Raw genomic sequence first — 22,826 nt, 5'->3', positions numbered from 1 at the left:
TCACTAGGATCTGAAATATTAATAATGTGAAAGGCCTAAGTCCACAATGTTCTCCTAGGCAAAAATAATGATCCATACTCTTGTCTTTTAAAGATAGCATGTAAAATTACCCAACTGTACAAGTAAAACAAACATTTAAAAAGAAAACACATTTTGAGCTAACATATTTCAACTAAGATAGCCAAAACGATCAATTCATTAAATGTAATTATTAATACACAAAAGTGAAGTTTCACACAATGTTTATCTTGGTGGATTTCTCTTGAGGCAGAAAAGCAACAGATTACAAGTTTCTCCTCTTTGGGGAAAATAAGAAATTAAAGTAAGTACAAGAAGAACTGAAATGGAAGGGGAAATAGGAGTACAAATCAGAACATATTTCTTCCACCCAAATTGATTCTGTTACTGATTAACTCAAGTCACACAGGTTAATTCAAGTGGAATATTTGTACTAGTAAGCACTAAAACAGACCCCAAATCAAAGTCTTGTGTGTGTGTGTGTGTGTGTGTGTGTGTGTGTGTGTGTGTTTTTATTGGTGATTTTTGCTCTGTGTCCATGTATCAACATTATCAACATTCAAATTATTTTACTTTTTGCCCCAGGTACTGCACATCTACCTGCAAAAATCAGGATACTTATATGACAAAATGTTAATCCTTCTCTCAGCAGCCCTTTACTAATTTAATTTACTATAGGGTTGTTCTGAGTCCTGAGTAAGGCACTGCTCCAACTAAACTGAGGCAGTGGATATTTTCTGAGTGTTAAAAGAAGGTAGAATTTTAGCCAGTTGTGGGAAAACGATCAAGAACCAAGGTTTAACATTTTATGGAGATTTTTCAAGAATAAATACTATTTTTTTCTCCCTATTGCCTCAATTACAGGTTTCATTGGAGGTAGCAGGATCTGAATTGTTTACCTATATTTGCTAGTGCTTTCACTCTGCAAGTAAATTACGCGTATTTATTATCTGGGTTGCATACAATTTGGGGATGTCAGTTTCTCAATCCTAAACACAGCTTAGCAACAACATAGGGAAAAAAAGGTTGAAAGGTTACAAAAAAGACTGGTCTTTTAATGTGTCAACATCAGATGGCTCTTTTTTTTTGTTGCTTCAAGGAGTTAATATTACAGACATCAGAGGTAAGTAGAACTAACCTTTAGCAAATAAAGTTAAGACTTCACAAGACTTCTGAGTTATGCGAAATCACATGAGATACTAGACATTAGATATAAGACTCTGCTTGCAATAACTGATCCTGCTTTCTACACTGAATGGTAACCTGAGAAAAAGGGCAAGCTTTAACATAAGCATGCTGGGGCAGAAATCAGCTTGGGCTGTAAACTGATTTAATCTGAATTGGTTTCTGAGATGCCTGCTAAGCAGTCCCTTCTAACAGATGGGACAGGTTTCGGCACCATGGAACCCACTAAAAAGCCTGATCAGTACTTGTTAACATTTTCAGTAGTCCACTAAAACTCAACAAGCCCCTTCAAAATGTTCTTGAATTACTGGTTATTCCAATGAATAACTGCGCTGCTATCACCTTCCATCTGAGACGGGCCCCTGCCATCGGGGAAGCTGGGGACCAGGAGCCTGATCAAAGGCATTCCACCAGCTGCCACAGGACATTTCTTTCCTGCGGCTCTGTGATATGGAACAAGGATTGCTTCTCTGTACAACAAATACCTGCAGATTTGCAAACACTCACAGATTTTACAGGCCCCACACTACCAAATCAACGTTTTGTTTTCCACCAAAAGAGCTTCAATGGCAGTAACTTTTACCAATCTGTTTTTCTAGTGCTTCTTTTACTAGCAGCTGCAGCTGAAACATTCCTTCCACTCTCTTCTCCTCCCTCGCCCCTACTTCCTAAAGGAAATTCCATGGGATCACCTCTCCTCCGGCCCCACACTGCAACAAAACTCTCATCTCCTCGGGGAGATGGAGGTTGTGCAATAGCTGGGTCCCTGCAGCATCTGTGACCACAGTGCAGACGCAGAGTTCCTCAGTGCATTTATATTCAGATCGCTAGTTTTTAACCCGGTATGCTGAGAGGGAACTGCTGATTACTGTTAGGCTAAATGAAATACTAAGTTTGAGAAGTGTCAATCTCTGCTTAATCACAAAACAGAGAGAAAATTCAAACTGCATTTGTTTTAAATTCAAGGCATCTCAAGAGATTGTCTATATCCAGAGGATAGGACTTCAGAAGACAACTTTTTTTTGTTTGTTTGTTGTTTGGTTGGGTGGGTGGTTTTTTTTTTTTTTTTTTGTTTTTTTGTTTTTTTTGTTTTTTACTTTTTTCTCAATTAAAATTTTCCCCAAAATACCTATGGGTCCCTAATGACATTCTACAAGAAGGCGTTATTGCTAAAAAAAGAAACCAAAACCCCAAAATGCCAAAAAAACCCTGGAACTCCTCCAAGAGGATTTCATTTGATCTTGAATTTAAAACTGTCTGAACTTTATTTCTGTCTAATTAAAGTGCAAATATTGAGGGGCAGATAGAGAGTCTTCCTTCACCCCATGCCAGGCTTGTCACTTCATAACATGACTGCTGAAAGCAGTTACTAAAAAAAATAAAGGAAATGACTATTTGAACCAAACATCATGTCTCCAGGCCAATCACAATTCCCATGGCATACCACGCAAATGCCTCAAAACTGACTGTGGTAATCAAGTCCTAACAAAAAGGACCATTCCAGTCTCCATGTCAGGCCTATGTCTCTCCAGTGTATCTGTCAAAAGAGACATACAAAACCGAATACTATTTCTTCTCTGTAGAGAAGAAATGAGATAGTTAATTTTGACAGTAACCTCTTCAAAGATCATCAGCTATGACAGAAGTTAGCAGAGCCAATTCACATACCATACTGGAATTTAAGAAAGCCTAAACCATGCCACAGTCCTTAAAGAATGATTAAAGAGAAAGATGACATTGGTCCCAACCAATATAGATTAACATTACAAATGACATATTGCTCGACTACTAAAGAATCTACCTCCCCCTACAACCAAAGATGTTCTGTAAACCTGGTGTTATTTATTCAGAGATGCATGCAATAATATTATTTTTTTAAATGCACACCTAAGCCTCTAAAAGAATTAATTTGCAGAGGACCAAAGAAAGAAGGACAATAGATACAGGCTTTTGCTCAATATATAATAACTATTAATACTGATCTCAAAAGGAACAGTTTCAGAGACACTGATGTATCATACTTAATTATATGACATCAAATCTTATTCCACATAATTATGAATGCAGTATTTCACTGCAGCTGACAAACCACGAAAGAAAAATGCATGGAAAATGGAGAATAAAGGAGAAAGGAATTAATAAAAAATACTTCAAAAAAATTGGAGAAGCTAAGCCTGAAATCCTCCATGCCACTTTCCCTTACCTACACCATCTATCTAAAGGCGTTGTATTCATGTAGTACAGGTATTTCCTTAGTGACCTGCCCAGACCATTCTCCCAAAGAGTTAAATGCAAAAGACAATCAGACTACTTCCTAAAGTCCAGACATGTCTTTTTTTCTAATGAGATGCTGAGTAAAATTAGCAGATTTCTTGCTCTTAACTGACTGCAGACAACGACAGCTTCCCATTACAGTAAATATTTGAGCTCCAGTCACCACTTCTCAGTCCTGAGTGTGTCTGAAGGAGATGGGAAATAGCATCACAAGGAGAGGTCACAATTACACAGCAAGCAAAGAACATGGAAGCATTAATATGCTGATGGATGTCACATGACTTAATGAAAATGTGTTTCATGAAGACTAGTAACTGTAACAACTTCTGGGTGCTCTTGCCACAAAACAAGGAAACATTAGAGTATGTAACTGTAAAGAAAAAAAGCTCCCATGCTGTGGAAACAAAGATGTATTGCACATCTGGCTCAAATGTTTCAAAATGACCATTAGCCCACCATTCATTTTGTAATGCTGAATATTTAGGAAGGAATCCTTAAAATACCCTTTCAACACCATACATGATTTCCTAATGCATATAAGCAAAGGCAGTCACCACAAGGTTCTGTTGTGCTCTAACCATCCTAGTACAGAACAATGGTCTGTCATTCTAATTATATAATTTGATACCCTTAAGGCAGCTGCTTTCCTACTTGTAATCCCATCGAAAAACAGCATTATAACCATAAAGCAATAATTTAAGGGGGAAGGCCAAAGTGAAACTGTCCAGAGCAAGAACAGATTTCAAAAATATCATATAGACTACAAACAGCTTGATATAAGCAGCAAAGGAAGTACGAGCAAACAGCCTGGAAAAGAGCACACCCAAGGGCAGGCTGGCAATATGATTTCTGCTCAGCTGAATGGGGGAGACCTGGGTTAAGCCTCAAAGCTTGAAATCTCACCGTGGGACTGGAGATTGTCAGGAGGATGAAGGGTCTGCTGCACCATCCTCATTTAATGATGTAAACGGCACAAAAGGAGGTCTCTGAATAAATTCAGCACTACAGAGATGCCATGCTGCAGGCTAGGAAGTAAATCATAGCAAGATGGTAGAAAGCACAGTGCTTTGGAACTGTATGGCTTGGACATAAAGGTCATCCACAGCAAAGCACAGCACTTAATGAGAGTCTGGAAAGAACCTAGAAAACATGTCAAAGCAAGTTACAAACTCCTGGCTGAATCTCCTAAGACCCAATCATGTAAGTCCCTAATCGCATAAGCAGTCTCAACAATTCCAGTGAAGAGCTGGCATGGTTTTAATCTTGCCTCTTCAGATCCAGATATTAAATAAGATACAGAAAATGACTGTCTAACAGCCACCAAATAAGAAAGTACCATTAAAGCCTAAATAATGCATTCATAAATCCAACCCAACAGCTGAAGGGGCACATCAAGGAAGTACTGATAGCCACACCAGAGGGAGTACAATCAGGCTACAGCTACCACTGTTCCAGCAATCCTGTAAAACCAGCTCTTCATGGCAGAGGTTTTGCTCAGTACAGATCTCATGCAATAGCACTATGCAATTTGGGAAATGAAACTGCACAGCAGAGTCAGGCAGCTTCCTACAGGCTTCCCCAAACCATGCTCATCGGCTCCTAACTCTAATTTCTTCTTTCCTCTGCTCTTGTTCTTCTGTTGAGCTGATGGCTCCTGTCCGTCTATTTAGCTGATAGCTCCTGTCCAGCCTCCCACAGAAAAGATAGTATCAACAGGACATTGCATCAACTGCTTTGTCTCCCCTTACATACCTGATGAAAAGCTCTTACGGCCAGGACTGACTCACAGTGGTGTCCCCCTAACACTCATTTTGGGTTAGCTGTTACAACATCCTTATTATGTGACAAACATAATACATACACCTTATTCTTCCCCACACTTCTGCCTCTGGCACAACCAATACGAAGAAATTTGCTTTCGTAACACAGAACTGGAGTAGCAGGCTCGTGTTTGAATGAACTACACAAAAACGTGGCAGCTTCATTTCCCACACAACAGCAAATAATACTGTCAGAAAACAGCTGTACTCCCAGGTAAGCCTTCACAACAAAATTATAATACACTCTTTTCATCTTGGAAAAGAGGAGAAAGCTTCACCTAACAGAAAAACTAGAAAGAACCAAGCAGATGAAGGTGGAGAGCAGATCTGTAGAGATGCGTATTGGCAAATTGTGCTCCTGCCGAGAAATTTATTTTCCACTAAACTGGTGAATATTTTCTAACTGTGCTCATAAATAGTGCACAGTTGTGCTAAAACAGGAAAGCAAGCCCAACACGCCTATCATTTGATAAGAGGTTTCTCCAGTGATTCACCAAAAATAATTAATCAAAATAAAAACATGGCCAAAATTAGCACGGCTAGCTGTCATGAGCAAAAGCTAAAGGAAACACACTGACTAAAGCAAATCAAAGTTACTGTATAACCGGACCTCCACAAAAGAACTCTCTAGATTCTTCTACCTTGTATTCCGAGGATTATATTGAAAGCAGTATTTCTCTACAATAACCACCGCTGAAAATTACTTTTCAGTACAGTGTATATGATACAAGCCCACAAGGATCAGAAGGAAAATCTGAACAGATGGGATGTTTCTGGCATTTGTAGTGACAATGGTGTTTTAAAATTATTTCTTGAACCCACAGGTGTTTTTCTGCCTTGCCTGACAACAGCCAAAAGATATAAACCAAAAGACAGTAATATTTTTCTGTATGTTCACTGAAAACTAGTTATTGCCAGCCAGCAAGATCATTTCTACAATATGTAGAGCAGTCTTTCTATCCGTTCTTAACATCAAGCACTCCAGTGCTCCAGACCTTCTTAGGACAGCAAGATCCACTGCATATCGGTAAAAGGAGCTAAAGTTAATCTAAGGCCTCCCAGTAGTCTTAGCCATTTGGACAAAGCTAATGAAAATATTCCAGATCTGAAGTAAATAGCAGTTTCTGCACTGAGTTCTATGTGTCCAAGATTTTATTCTCTGCTTATCTGGTGCTGTCTCAGCTTCAACAATGAATGTGGCAGATTCACTTTCAAGAATATCCTACCCTCTATGTCCTAGAAGTTCAGACAGATTTTGCATCTGAAACTTTCCATAGTTTATAGAAGTGGATTACTGACCTTCTGTGAACAAGGAGAGAATGCTGTCATTTCTACCTTACTGCAGCATCAAGTTAGTTGCTAAAGGGCTGGGCTGGCAAAGAAGCCTAAAGGCTCTTAATAGATTGCCCAGATTTTTGGAAGGTGTTCCAAGGCTAAAATTTCTGGACATCTCACTTAGTTCGTCAGCAGAAATGGAGAATTTTGAGACACGGCCTCCTTTCCTCCCAAGGAAGACATTTAGGAGAGAACTATCTCACAGGAAGAAACGCCACAGCCTTCCAAGTCTGTAAATTCACATCACAATTGATTTAGTAACTCCATGGCTGAAGCTCTTGCCTTTAGTTGCAAAATTCATGCTGTCCAACTAGAATTATATATTGAACATCAACAAAAAATGGGGATCTGTGGGTGTCCAAGTGGGAAAGGATCAGTTACAGCAAAGTATCAAACATTTTGTCTCGAACATTCATAAATCGATGGCATCTAAGACTGTGCAAACCAAAATGTCTTCAGAAAGAGATTAAGGAGCTATAGTAACCACTGCACAAATAGTAGTTACTGGGAGGCTCCAGTGCAAAATAACCTCACAACTCTGTCCTAGCATAATATGAGTACACAGCCCAAAGTTTCTTCATCAGTTCAAAAAACAAAAATGGGATGGAAAAATCCACTTCTCTAAAACATGCATTTGCCACTAAAATGCAAGTGAAGAGGTCACTGTCACATGGGAAGCTGTAAAAGTGTTTAATTTATTAATGAATCTTTTCAGATTGGTAATCTGTTCTCTTCTCTGTAAAACACATGGATTTCATTTGCTCTTGGGAAAATGACCAAATGGAAATTTTTTTTCCTCAAAGACCTGAGAGCAAGTTGTTATTACAATACTCAGATGACTGATACATGGCTACAATGCTGAAGATCCAAGTTTTTTTTAAAAAATAGGAAAAAAAGAAAAAAACAAAGGAAAAAAACTCCTCTATAAATTATGTACCAGGTTGTTTTGCAACATTCAAAACCAAAGGCACCTCATATAAGCTGAGATTCAAGACTTACAGGTTTTTCTTAGCTATTTTACTAACTTGTATTGTGGTCTTCAGCGTGTATTTTTGTATAGTCCCAGTTACTGATCTGCTAAATGGAACATAAAATTACTTTGAGAATCTCATACACACAAATCTTAATGACTCTCCACTCATTCAAGACAGCTGGGTGTTTACTTACAGGTAGTATTGAAAATTTAGCCGAGTATTTTTGATTCCAAAATAACCCAGAAAGTGCACTATGAATTCTGGAGTGAAGATTTTAAGAATTCAGTAAAGTATCTAAGAAAGGTGATTTTAAACAGTGCATAAACAACATAACTACAAGTCTCTGGATTTCTGACCCACATTTGAAAGTAACTAAAAGGCATATGCTGCTGTAAAAATTAATAAAACAAAACCGAAAACCTCACAAACAAACAAAAAACTCATGTTAACAACATTGCCTGAAAACCCTCTGCTAAGCCAAGTCTACCCACAACTCCAGCCACCAGAGAGGATTATACCCCGGATCAACCATTTCTAATGATAAACGTAATTATGCAGCAATGTACAGCCAACAAATTGGTCTGAATCTATGATAAGGATTCAGATGCACACTGTAATATACAGTGATGCAGAACAATTACTTGAGGAGTTTGTATCAGCAGATTATCTTAGTAGTGAACAGAGGAGACCCTCTGTTGCAGGTTCTTGACAGCACATTTCACGTGTTAATTTTCATTTATCTGCGATTTCAACACCATCAAGCTGCAGTATGGGTGATGATAATTTTTATTAAACCTGTGGGTTTGCTTCTGTTCACCACCTATATTTAACTTTCTTTACTTCTCCAAAGTGACAGATGCATTCTTTCCCTTCTGATTGACGGGGAAGTTCAAACTTGCCATCGCACTATAGCATGAAGATTTTTATTTACAAATCTTTTTTTCTTCCTTCATAATCCAAACACTCATTGCAATTTCACTTTATAAGCTTTTCAGGTATGACATTATAATTTAAGTATAGTACTTACGGTTGGCATAATTTTACCAGGTCCTGATCAGTGGTGTTTGGAGGCAGTGCTCTGATGTAAAGGTTTGTTTTACTTAATTGATCCCATCCTGAGTTGCTGTTGCTACTGCTGTTGTTATTACTGCTGGTGGTGCTGGGACTAGGAGGAGCCATCGGGTGGGCTGGTACAATGGACTGCTGCAAAGAAGAAAGCATGTTAGAGTAAACTACAGATAGCACTTGCAGTATGCACATTAGCTCAGTGTACAGTAGCCTGTTTACCATTTGCAGCTCTGTGTTAAACTGGTACATAATTACTCATTTATTTGAAATACACCTGCTTTCACACCATGTTTGGGACAGGATTTACAAGCACATTCTAGTATACCCAACCACCATGCGAAGAACACTTGATGCCTGACACTGGCTCAAATTATATATAGCCTCTGCTGAATACTCATAGAATTTTGCACTCTTCATTGTGGCATCTGATGCGAACATGAAATAGGAGATATTGTTCCTCTAGGTTCCAGCAAGTGTAAACCAAGTTTACATCACTATGACTATTTCACATGTCCATAAATGAATTCTTGCGGCAGACATGAATACTACGCTATTTTCTTAAACTATGCAGAAATACAAAAATAAGCCTCTTTTACATCTCTTCATGCTTTTAGTACTTCATACAATACTGCAACCGTTTTTTTTTTTAAAGATAGAGAGGGACCACAGACAGCTTAAGGACCAGACTTTGAATTAACTGAGCGCCTTGGCAGAACTATCACTTTGCCACTGATCTCAGTATGTGTGGATTATTTCAGTGTCAAGAAAAAAAATATGCATAATGGCAATTAAAAAAAATTAAATAAAGTTTCAAAAGTAGATAAGCACATATGCACTTCTACCTAGTCCTCGAGGCATTAACGCGATTGTTCTTGAAATCAGACCCTAATGGAACATAAAAATATCCTAGAGAAAATCTGCAATAGAGCAGTCTTAATCACTTGCATTAATAACAGTACAACAGGTCACTGTACAAAGTGTTATGAACAGGTCTGCGGTGTTGTCAGAGGAATGCTTTAACAAATTACTAGAGAACTAAAAAAGTCTAGTGACTACAAGGTTTTCACTGACAAAAAGAATTGGCTGCATGCAGCCCCTGTCCTGCAAAAGCCTGAATGAGCTTTTACGGCTCAAGAAGCTCATAGCGAAGAACCACCCTGTGAACTGCAGAGGGAAGGCAGAGGGAGGGGGGGTGTGTGTGTGTGTGTGTGTGTGTGCGTGTGTGTGTGTAAATAAAGTGGAATATAAAGTAAGATGTCACTGTAGACTCGCTTGTTCCCACCCTGGTGCCACCCTCTTCTTTGGACTAGTACAAACAGTTGTGTAGCCACAGCCTGAACCAAAAAAATTATCTTCCCTGATCTGGTTCACCACATGTGGCTTTGTGCTACGCAAAAGCTTTGGCTGTCACAAGGCAGGGAACAGGAATATGTAAGCAGAGAGGAGGGGATTGCAGTTTAGCTTGGTTTAAAGCACCCATGAAACTACAGTCTTAATACACAAGAAAAGTGAAACTATTTTAGAGAGAACCTCAGGAAATTGGAATGAATTTGTGAGTGGGAGCAAAGTACGAAGGCATGCCTTATATCAGAAACCTCACAATAACTATGCCCTTCTTCTTGGTGTTTCCCTAAGAAGGTTTTGAAATCTTCCAATTCGGCATATTGCAAAGTTAATTATGCAGCAGTAATAGCCTGGAAAAAGTAAACTCACGGTAAAAATCAACACTGATATGTAGAAACGTTGTTGCCTAATTTTATAGAACTGAAAATTACCAAAAAGAATTAAATACATTCATGATCATTTACCATTTCACAAATGAATACTGGTGTTTCACTGCCACAGACTTAGAGGGATTTAGTGGTTGGTTTTTTTGGTTGGTTTTTAATTAAGATTTTTAGAAACATCAAAAGCTTTTCCAGAAGATTTATACTTGGAATTGAAGCGCTGATCTAGAATTTTTTCCAGGCGTGATTTAAAATGGGAAAAAGATTAAATCCTCCCTCCAAATTTGTAATGGAAACATTGACAGATTTTAACCATAGCAGTGCAAGTCGGGCTGTCAGACTGTTCTGCTTCCAGTAACGCCAGGCAATTATTTTTAGGGTTACAAGCAACGCAGAATGACAGAGAAACTACTTTCAAAACATCTTCGTAACAAACTGAACAAACTTATTCTGGCATGGTGCTGCTATTCTCTTCAAGAAGCCTTCAATGGAGTTCTCAAAATGCACGCAGTCATCAAATACGCAACTGCTCTGCCCAAGCTTTTGAGACACACACTTCCCTTTGTGCATGTACGGCGGCCATAAAAGTCAATGTACATGTATCAGTTTTCATCTTAAACAGTAATTACTACAGGAGACTAAGAGCCTCTAATCTGTATTTCAGCGCCTTTGTTTTTGTTTTTACTTCTTACAGTGATTTTCCCCCTTAAAAATCTTTGGTTTTCCGCATCATGAAGAACTGGGGCTTTGTAAAATCTTGTCCCCAGCTGGTCAAAGGCAGGAGAGGAAAAAAATAAAAAGTGTGTCTCAAGAAAGCAGGACTCTTAACTCTGCCTTCCTGTAAAACATAAACACTCCATTCCGAGAAATTTAAACTTTTATTTAAACATGAAGATGCTCTCATGCTAGTGGTCACATCCAAATATGATGGGAATGTGGATGTGATTACAGTTGTCTTCCTAAGTTTACAGATGGGAGGTTTTTCACTGCTTCCACAGAAACTCATACCTCTACCAGCCTTAAAGGCTTTACAAAACACAGATGCTGGGGACTGCAGCTCTCAAACCCTGCAACCCAATGACACAGACAATCATTAAAGGGACAGTGACATCTTAAAGCCATAAGGCTTAAACACATTTTTTACATTAGAACTTCATTTGAGAATCTGAATCACTCTTTCCACTCTGTTCCTCATCGACAGCTACTTGTAAAAACTAAATTAGAGGGGTCCCTCTTTTCTTTCAAGGGGCTTTTCTTTCCCAGTTGCTGCAAAAGGCACATCAGCAGTGCAGAGCCTCGCCGCTGGAGCTGTGCTGGCACAGCCTCCTACACTGACAGCCCGTGCCAAGAGAAGAGTTTTCTGCTGGCATAGTTGCATCACATCCCCAAACGACATAAACTAAGCTGATAAAAGTTCTCTTCTGCCGCCACAGCTGCATCCACACCTGGGGTTTCACCAATGTATCAATGTCAGCAAGGATGTATGACTTTTTTCCACACCCCTGGCTGATACAGTGCTCGCTGGCAAGACATTCTGCAGTGGAGACCTGGCCAAAGTTTGGGGTTGTTTGTTTAGAAACAGCTTTCACAAACATGAACTGAAAGCTTTTTATAAAATCTGAAAGCAATTGTGAAAAGTTTTGCTTCGCAAACTGTAGTCTTCACTGCAAATCCGTATCAAAATCTGTTCTTAAAGTCAAATCACAAGGACTTCACAACAGCTTGCAATAACATAATGTACATAAAACCACACTCAATTTTCCTTTTTAGTAATTGCATCTTAAATTAAAACATTGAACAAAAATAGAGGAATAAATCTAAGTAACAGACCATTATTTCTTGTGACAATATTGCTGTACACAAGAAATACCATTGTCACACTGGTTTGCCATTTCTTCCTTAGTCTTCATTGCCAAAAGTAATTAGCAATCATTCCTTCTCCTCAGTAGTTTCCTCCCTGTCATCTTCAACAGCTAAGCAAAAAAGACCAGTTACAGAATAATTATCCCATATACTGTATGACCACCCCATTCCATTCTGGAGCCAGCTGTGAGGAGCTTCCAACACCCTTGGCCTGGTCTCCAAGGGACCTTCCCTCCAGCCCTCCACTGCTCTACCAGAGCAGTGAGAAAACCACAGGCACTCACTACAAAAAGGAAAAGCTCAGTGACAGAAGAGTCCCTGTGGAATGCTTTAAACCAAGGAACACTGTCTGCCTGTGTTTTCTTCTCAATATAAAACCCAAACGGGAATCGATCACAAGTACTGAAAAAAAAACTGGAGAAGACACCCATCTTTGCACGAACCATTCCTGTCTTTCTTATAAACCACTCTATACTTAAGGACTGGAAAGGAGTCAGAGCAGGATTTTGCCTGCCAAGGAGAAGAATCTCTTTGCTGTCAACAGGAAAAAGCCACATGAAGAAAAAAAAAAACAACAACCAACCAAAACAAAACGGGACACTGAGAAATTCCTTTGGCCTGGGAGCTGAAAGATACTAATCCTTGCTGCCTCCAGACTACGAAAGTCCATGGAAGCTCCAACAAGCAGAAGGTAACTTGGGTAACAACAGTCCCGAAAACAAAGCATGATTATTATGGTAGCATTCCATTCAAGTCTCTAACTTTGTGTTATTAAAAGCATGTCTATGAAGTTATACAACACACTAGCATTTAATTATGAGTTCTTTCACTCAGCTTAAATTCCTGACGGGAGAAGTACCATGACTTAACAGAGTTCTCACACATCTACTCAAAATTCAAACCATAAATCACAGCACACATTAACTATCTGATTTATCCTGAACTGCTGCTTGGATCATCTCACAGTTTCAAAATCCTGACACTGGTGTTTGCCTAGCTTTGGTTCAGGTGATTAAGCTTCAAGTACCTGCTTACGCTGCCTGGTTTTGCCTAACCTTCCTGATTTCCTTAAGTAGCATTTTGAAACAGCACCTTCAGTAACTGGGAGATATAAAAATTACCACACATTTTTGTAGATGTGTGTAACCGTTAAAAAGTATTAAATTACATTAGTTTGGAAAAATAACCTAAAAAAAAAAAAAACCCTTAAGTACATTAGGGGGTAATTTTTTATTTATTTATTAATCTACTTAACACAGAACTTTACATGTACAATGAAAGTAAGGGCTCAGGAAAATAGAAGATGCCACATATAGTGAAGTAAGATACTGCCATATTCAGTGCACAACTTCAGAATCAGGAGGTTGTTTGTAATAAAATCATGTCCTGAACAGAAAGAACTCCAAATGTCTAACAGAAATGAGTGTTCACTGATGAGAACAGTTGATTTATCACTTTCCTATAGGTAAGGAAACATTAAACAGTCTAAGCCCGCACCTCTCTAGTGGAGATGCCATTTTGAGTGTCCTGCACTATTCTATTTCATGGTTTCCATCATCATGTCTGAAATGTTACGGCAAGCAAAACAATTTCTGGGGGCCTCTCCAAGACCAATTCTCTGTGGACATGAGTCAATCAGTAGAAATAGAAAGATGTACCACTGCTGTATTCACATCTCTTGCCTTAGGGTAGCCTCTCCGACTGCTGTTCCTCAGTCAACCAGCACTTGTCACAGCAAGATAAAGCAAGTCAGCTGCTTTCTAAACATTTTCAGGATGAAGTGTAGAGAGCATCTCAGAAACTGGGTCCTCCAGACTCCTGCTGAAAATCTCCTTAGGCAAGAAAACCCAAGACTTGCCCCCTTTTCATCCACCATCCCTAACTTCTCTTTGCATGGGTAAGGAACATGGTCTTATCACAGTGATGCTGCAAGAGTCAACAAGACTATTCCAGCAAGGGCTGGTTTACTGCACCAGGCTGAGACCATGGATATTATGTCTTGCAATCATACAGAGCTATTTGCACACTCAGGATCCAAGCCTCTTCCATCTTCTTGGCTCCAGCCAAGTGGAGCAGAAACAACTAGGCGTTGGGAAGAGGCAGGACCCAGTGGGTGGAAGCTGGCATCAAGCAGAGACTCTCCCCGTTACAAAATATCATAGACAGCCCAGGAGCATCTGGAGATCCACCACTGGGTTTCTCCCCAAAAGCTCTCTAAACCGTCTGCATCCTGGCATGAAAGAACTACGCCCAAAATACTACCCCCAGCACTATGATACTGATGGACTGCAGTAACCAGGTTATTTTTATATATATATATGTATATATAAAAATTTTTATATATTTATTTTATATTTATTTATTTATTTATTTTATATATCTATAAAATAAATTACACTGAACTGGGGGAGAAAGAAAAAAAAAAAGCAGCCCCTCAACTTTATTTGTTAACACAAGTTAAGTGCTACCATGCAAAACTCCTCTTAAAAATAGAGGGCTATGCTCTTTTTTCTTGCCTGGATGCTATAGCCAAGTCTATGAAAACTCTGACTTTTTTTTTTTTTCATCATACTGTCTTTCTTTTCAAGTCCATTGTGTTTAAACTACTTTAAACCACCCTACCAGTAAGAACAAGACACATTTTTCAGCAAAATCCAGGAAAAGAGTCAATACACTTTTTTTTCTGAGCCATTTGAGAAGTCCTTCCTTGAAATACAGAAATGTAAAAGTGAGTAGGTGCTTTTATCAGCTTCCTTTTTAAAAAAATCTTCATGAAGAGTGTCTCTATCAGCAATAAGACAAAGTCTAGCATAAACCCTTAGCCACGGCTCAGAGGCTCCTAAGAATTTCACCCCTAGATGATTTTGATTATTCTCTCCTCACTAGCAGCTATTTTGCTTCCTTTCCCTCAGGATGGTGAGAGAACAAGCCACCCTTCACAGTGACATAGCAGGACTAAACTTGTTCTCACTAGAAAGCTACGATTAAGAACAAAAAGTACAGAAGTAAAGCATTCCAGCTTGCTGACAAAATGTCACATTCCCTTTTTTTTTTTTTTTTTTTACAGGAAATTGAACCAGTATTATTTAAATTACACATATTAAAGCTTAATATAACAGCAATCTTCTGCTAGCAATGAAACAAAGCTCTAAATCTATGTATTTCCTTTTTACTAAAACACTTGAAAAAGTGGGAGCATAATCCTGGCTGCACTGCAACTATCTGACAAAAATAGATGATGATGCTACCAAACAGTTTTTTTCTTCAAGGATAACTTGGGGTTCTTTTCATTATTATCACACACAAAAACCTCTAACTTGGAGACAGCAGGAGAGGCTGCTTTCAGTGGTAATGAAAAAGCTTCAAAGTTCCCAGGAGCTCACCTACTCCCTTCACTTAATCCCCTATCAGGGATACATGAAACTAGCCACAAAGGGGAGAGACAGGAGTGCTGAACTGGGCTACGTCCGTTCCTTTGCAGATGCTATCAACTCTTCTCCCTTCTACTTGCTCATCATGAATCGCAGCATCCCTCTTCCCTTTGACTTTTATACCTGGATTCCCTGGACAATCCTCTGACTAAAAACCACACAGGTCCCATGCCCTAGCCGTGACACAATTATAGACAGCTGAAGCAAAATATCTGAGGTTTAGGTTCTGAAATTCGAACAGGCTGCAGCAACCCAGCATCTAGTCTCCATTAAAAGAATGTAAAAAGAAAGGCAAGATGCGAAGTACCTGAAGAAAGAGAGCTTGGTACTCAGAACGGAACAAAAAGAAAAAGAAGCATGTACGTGTTTTTGTGGTTAGCTTCATTGAGCAATAGACACAAAAGAATTCACTGCCAACTTCCTTCTTGACTCTAGTAAATACGCAGACCTATTTCCTTCAGTGAAACCAGCCAAGGCTTTTGATCAGGATCCAGAGAGAAAAGGGTACTGAATCCCTACACTATGTTAAACTTTTTGTTCCAGCCTGAGGATTCAAATTACAGTTAGAAGAAAATACATCCATTTTCAGAGAGGCTTAACGCACATACTAACGGGTTTATGCAAGCCTCTGAAAGGTAGCAAGTCCAACACATGACACTGAATACAAATCATTTCTCTCTTGCATTACGCATCTACTGGTACACATTAATAGCAGGGTATAAAATCTTACAATGTCCTCTACAGCAGGAAACATCCAAGATACTATTGGTAGGAGAAATGCTTCCACTGAAAGAACAATTAACTTAGAAACTCCTGCGCCACATCGTATGTAAGACTACACCAGGAATGATCACATTAGAGCTGGCAAATCACACACAACCTACAGACTCTAAGCAAAAATGACTCAATCTGCTTTTTATGTCTGAGGTTGTGTGATGGGAGAGGGGGAACACTGGGGTCATATGCCAGCAGGAAGGCCTCCTATGGCCATGTTTCCAGTGGAGTTCATTAAATGCTAGCAAAAAGCACATAAAAGATATCTTAGAGCAGCAAAAGGCAGCTGCTTTGAAGTTTAAGGGGAACTGTGCAGAAACGAAGCATTTGCATATGCCTCTTGGACAGGTGACTACTACAGCACTCACAGCATTAAGAGGTTCAGAGATCCCTAAACTGAAGGTCATAGCGGTCCCTTCAGGATTCTGCTTAAAAATTCATTAAACAATAAAACTTCTACTCACTACCGCCATTTAAAAACTCTTCAGGTGTTATCCCAAAACAGATGACAAATCAAAGAAAACAAGTACTCAGGCAATTGTTCTGCTTCATGAAAGCTGTAAAATCCCCAGAACATGAAAAAAGACATCCAGCCAAACTGCAGCTGGCACATATAGAATTACCATAAATAGTTTCACTTCTCCGTCAGCCAATGTCCTGCAACTTTTTTAAGGGGAAGAGGAAGACCCAGGGAATTTCACAGCAGTCAGCCCAACTCCAATTCCCAGAAATACTCTGGAACAAATTATTGAACAATCATCTTACACGAATCCAAGAAGATGATTTTTTTTTTTTTTAAAGCAGACAGAACAAATATGCCAAAAGCAGATCACATCAAAACAAATGTAATTTTCTTCACTGCCAGTGCAACCAGCTTAGTGGGTAAGGCAGAAGCAATAAACACCTAAAGATCTTGACCAAGTCTTCTGACACTGTCCCACGTGATATTTCCATCAGCAAAATAAGGAAATACTGCCTAGATCAGCAGTTCCCTTTGTACAGCACTCTAGCAAAAAGTGAGGTGTGAACTGCAGTGGAGCTTAAGCTAATAAACTCATTAGCTTCTCAGCATGCACTGTCATGGGAGGGGAAGAAGCAGAGCAAAAGGCACATTGAAAGGCATCACTGATCCTATCGCTTCCCCCTCCTCTCCAGTCATTAAATTCATGGTGCTTCTAATACACTTGGCTTTTAAACACTGCTTAGTAAGTAAAGTTATCCAAAATAAATCTGAAGATCAGAAGGTGAACTAACTAATACCTCAAATTAAAAAAGTTCCTCTTTTTTCTCAAGAAAAAATTAAAACACACGTTTCCCATAATGAAAAAAAAAAAAAACCCACAAAGGAAAAATGGAAATTATTTTTTTCTCATTCATGGAAACTGGAAACAAGTGTACTGCAATCTCAAAATAAATAATATGTATTCTCTTCTTACTGCACTGGAGAGTGTAATGGGAAGAACTAACCAAAAGCTGCACCACGAGGTGGGACTTAAATGTATAGAAAGTAAGAGACCTGGATTTATCTGGGTATTTTTTGGCTCCCTTGTAGGAAAATAAGAGACAGCAGGTAACCATTTCTCTAAGTGAATCCTGCAAAACTAAGCTCGGGCAGTGAGACTTTCCTGTATCACACAAGGCAGTTACTTCTGCACAGAGGACAGACTCCTCTATCAGAAGAATGCCAATCTCCAGCTCAGTTGTTATTTTGCTCACCTGTTTTGTCATGAGGTGTCCTGAACTTCTGCCTCCAGTGCCAACAAACGGGGCCACAGACAGTACTCAATGTCATCAAAAACTGACTGTTTTCAAGTACTTCTACTTGCAGTGTTAGAATGCATATTTATGGTATAGGTAATTAAGGGCTTAATTTCATAAAGTTGTAAAAATGCAATGTTCATGAGTCCATCCTCTTTTCTTACCAATTAAGGATGCCACCCACCGTTGCAGTTTGGCGGTTAGTCCAGCTAGGTCTGTACAGCTCATGAAGCTGCTACTGATGAGCATAAAGTATCATGTTAGAAATAGCACAGTGCAGACACATAGATACTCACCTCAGCGTATTCAGAGTAGCGCTTGAACAGCTGCACTACAAAGACTAGCAGTCCCAGTGAAAAAAAAAAAGAAAAAGAAAGTACATTTGGTCAATCTCAAGTTCTTCAAAATTATTAAAGAGAAGGAAATGTTTTATTTTGAAAAGTTAAAACACCACAGAAAGGTTTCTGAAGTGCTATTTACTGTTCTTCCATCCTGTATTAGACTTAAGATTTCTGATGAGCTTTTGTGAGCATTGTCTTACTTAAGAAGTGTCACAGGTTTCCTGAAACACATATGATAATTCTGCATTTTATTTCTCCTTTTTTTTTTAAGTGTTTCCTTTTTAATTTTTGTTACTATTTTCTAAACTTCTTTTCCAAAAAACCTACAATTTCATCATTCTGCTCATCTGGCTATCCTACCCACCCTCCCTCCACAGACAGCAATTATAGGATAGAAACGGCACTGCATTGAAGATGCATGTCAGAAGAAGCATCTGCTTTTTTGGCAAACTCCACACTGTCAGTGGCATTGGAATTACTGCTATACTGTTTGTGACAGGGTTAGACCACAGATGGCTCTTTTGGCTGACATGGGATCCACTATGTCATTTTCTGTTTATGCAAGTTAAAAAAAATTGAAGAACTTGTGCCTGACCATGTAGGAGGGAGTCAATTCCTATCAAAATCCCTTTGTCTACATTGCTGGTTCCTTATGGGCAGCATATTACACCCATCACAGTAGCAGCATTGTTACTGTGCATCCCTCTACTTTAAAGCGCAGAACGTACATTGTTTTTGGCAATACGACCTTTCTATTACACCAGTATTTAATAAATAAGTAGCCTAGTGCAGTACATCCCAGCCTATTCTTGGTTCTCCTGCTGCACTCTTTGACAATACAGATGGGACAGTGCAGGCAGCTGGCTCTGGCTCTTTCTTCTACATTCCTATATCTTAATGTTTCTCTGACAGACTACACCCACTTCACTGCAGCCAGCATCTCCAGCTGGAGGAAAGGTGGCATGTCAGGAGAAAACAAAGAAGGAAAGAATGTAGAAAAAGAAGCCAGGTTTTTAAGACGTCACCATAAAGACCGAATCCGGATAACCCCATGAACAGGCTCTTTTGAGCTGCATGATTTATGCTTTAAAGTAGAGATCAGTTCAGATATTTTCTCCTTCCTACTCAGTTTGCAAATGCTTTTTCTTTTCTAATTATCTAATGCATTACTGTGTTTACAGGCCTAACTACCACAGAAGTATCAGCGAAGAACAAAACGGTGTAGATACGCTGCACCAGTACAACACAAAGGTTCTTGTAACACTGGTATCAGAAAGGTCCAACTTTGTTGCTCAGCAATCTGTTATGTGCCTATGCCAGGTGAGAGTTAAACCAGCTTCAGTGAGAATGGCAGCATCTTCCATCGTTTCCCATGGGAATGAATGACGCCTTCAGGAGCCGGACAACAGGGAAAACATAGTCAAAGCATCACTACTCTTCCTGGTTACTCCATTGCAAGTATTTCCACAGTCCCTTATAGTATTTGCCATAGAAGTAAGGTCAGCACGATCTGTGCTAGGCTGAAAGTCCCTTTCTTTTTTTGTTACTTCTGCAATTTCAGCAAGTGCCCTTATGGTTCTTATATTCTGCAGTATGATAAAATGCAGCAGATACAATTAATTATAATGAACACAGAGGAAGAGGACATGAACAACGTTGCTGGTAAAGTATTAAGACAAGTCCCAGGTATAACTAGGAAAGCACATACCTAATTCAAGAAACACTAACAGTGCACATTAAATACAACTTCAGGATTTCATACCCTTCTATACACTGGAGTAGCATAAAAGAGAAGTGTAAGATACTTTTTACAATTATTTCAGCGCAAGACAAAGTAAGAGCTTGTGCTAAATTTGCCATGGTATTTTGACATTCAAGGAGCCCATGGTTGAGACCATATTGCTACAAGTGGTATACGTATATACACACATACACACACGCACACACATTAATACAGGGTCTGACACTGAACTTGCAATTCTTTCAGGCAGGGTGACCACATCTCCATAAATGTGATTCTCCCCCATGGCAAAACCACTGAACTGAACAGAAGTAGCCAAGTATTATTAAATTAGCAATCCAGCCATTTTTAGAACAAGAATGAGATTGGTAGCAGCTCTTTAAGTCAAGATTCATTACGTGAGGAGTTGTCAGTTTTCTGCATTTACACATCGGCCTGGTCCCACTCTCACCCAATGGTTCTGCATTCATTCACGCAAGCTGAAAATATGTCCAGGATTTTTATACATGTCAATATTGTATAAAGCTGACAGACCAGAAGACACAAGTGTATAACGTTGGCAAAACTTTTAAACATAGGGCTTTTCCACAGAGACCAGGGAACAAACTCTGCTTGGTCTGCACGCTGCGACACGCATACCAATTTTTCTTCAGATTTTAATGAGAATGTGTGTCGTGCATATGAGACTGCAAATTAAATTCCTGAAGTCTTCTAAATGACTCTCTAGACTCTCCATGGTTTCCTAAAATAAAACATAGAAGCTCAAATCTCATTAGGAAAGAACTGGAGTTGAACTTCACTGCTTTTAAAAAACATTTGCCTCTTGCATCGTTTCCCACTCAGGAGGGGAGTGTTGCAAACCCCATGCAAGCTGCCCGCAGCATGGGTGAGACATGGCAGGAGTACTTAAAGTTTTTCATTAATGCAACTATATTAGTGCAGTTATGTGTGTGTTAACAACTCCAGAGTGGACAAGCTGTTAGCTGTATTCTCATGGAAGGCGATGAATACCATCATGATTTAAGCATGCCTTATACCCAGCAAAAGTGATTTAAAGCCAGAGCTGAGAAAAAGCTGTGTGCAGGAAGACCTGAAGTTAGCGTCAAAGGCAACTGTTTCTAAGGTTTTGGGGCCAACGGATAACAGTCAACTTTTGACATTTCTCAGACAGATCTTGTACTATTACACAGCTACACTAAAGACCACCACATCCAGCCTTTTTGGCCACGTGTTTACTGTAGCATATTCAGTGCAAGTGGCATAAAAGTCCATTTTCTACGTGTGTATGACATAATACACAGTCACACACAGGATACTCTCTGCTTTTCAGGAAAAAAGGACTGGTCTGTCATGCCCAGAATGATTTGCACAACCTTCCCTTATGTAACACATGGAGACTTACCCATTTGCAGGCACCACAGAACAAATTACAATCAGTTTAGCATGACAAAAGCAGCTATGTTTAACGCCTGGGAAAGACAGAAACAAGAACAGCTCATCTGGTTGATGAACAGTTCAGATACAAAACAATACTTATCTGTGGCTGCTATTACTACAGAAAATGCTGCTAAGATGGTACAGACAACTTAGGATGGCCTCAACTGATCAGGAAATAGTAGCAGAAAATGTAGCTTGACAAACAGCAAGAAACTATGTTTCTCCGAGTTATCACTACCCTGCCCTTTTGCCCTTAAAAAGTCTCTGTGTGAGTATACACACACAGAGCTTCTACATTCTTTTAGATTTAAGTGTCCCATCTACTCAAATCTTGAACCAAACTACAGGTTGTCTGAACACTGAAGACTTAAGTCAGTATCATGCACTTTCTACTTTCCCCTTCCACAAGCTTTTATGACCTGCTTTCTTAAAACTATGCACTCTGAAGAGTACAAGGAAAATGTTGACATTTGGACAACTTTCTCCTGGAAAAGATGACAAGGAAGTCGTAATTCTCACGTCCAGATGTCTCCAAATTCCTAACTTGCAACTGTAGCTTGGTTTAGTTTCCTAGAACTTGAAGGGAAGCATTTTCTTCTCCTATTTCCTATCAGCACGCCAATTGCATCTCACAGTACTCTGTGATTACGCTCTTCAACATCTTTTTCCTCTCTCCAGCTAAACAGTTTTATGCAAAGGATTGGAAAAAGAGCACTGTTTCTCTAAGGATAGTTTCAGATGTTACGGTAATACACATATAACTTGTTTCATTACCAGCATGCTTAATGGAGAGATCACTTTTCCAGCACAATTTTAGGAAACGGGGACTAGGATACCCCAGAATACAATGCTTACTATAGTACAAATACTATTTAATTCCATTCAACTTGGATCCAGCAGAGCTTGTTGGCATTTGCTCAGCATCAGTCTCAACAGATCCAGGCTGTTTCTAGCAAAACTGTTCTGTTGTTGTTTGACGAAAGCCAGTTCGGGCAGCACGTCTACCCCCACCACCCAGAGAAAATGACTTCAGAAGTCTGTTTAAAGCACAAAGTTGCTGAGTACCGATTTAAGACAATC

The 22,826-nt window shown here is 39.3% G+C and overlaps 1 protein-coding gene across 5 annotated transcripts in view; it reads right to left on the bottom strand.

The window, feature by feature from the left end:
- Nucleotides 1–22,826, bottom strand: part of RBMS1 (RNA binding motif single stranded interacting protein 1) — a 148,864-nt gene that overhangs the window by 59,350 nt on the left and 66,688 nt on the right. For all 5 annotated transcript variants that reach the window (XR_010610731.1, XM_065670604.1, XM_065670603.1 and 2 more), the window contains exon 2: nucleotides 8,634–8,809. Coding sequence is in view for 4 of the 5 variants with exons in the window: in XM_065670604.1 (XP_065526676.1) it covers nucleotides 8,634–8,809 (176 nt within the window). In the remaining variant the exon portion in view is untranslated. The remainder of the gene's footprint in view (nucleotides 1–8,633; nucleotides 8,810–22,826) is intronic.

The sequence above is a fragment of the Lathamus discolor genome, chromosome 3 (assembly GCF_037157495.1).
Source record: "Lathamus discolor isolate bLatDis1 chromosome 3, bLatDis1.hap1, whole genome shotgun sequence".
NCBI classification, from domain to species: Eukaryota; Metazoa; Chordata; class Aves; order Psittaciformes; family Psittacidae; genus Lathamus; species Lathamus discolor.
Note: the sequence above shows the minus strand (reverse complement) of the source record. Positions and strands in the feature narration are given on the sequence as shown.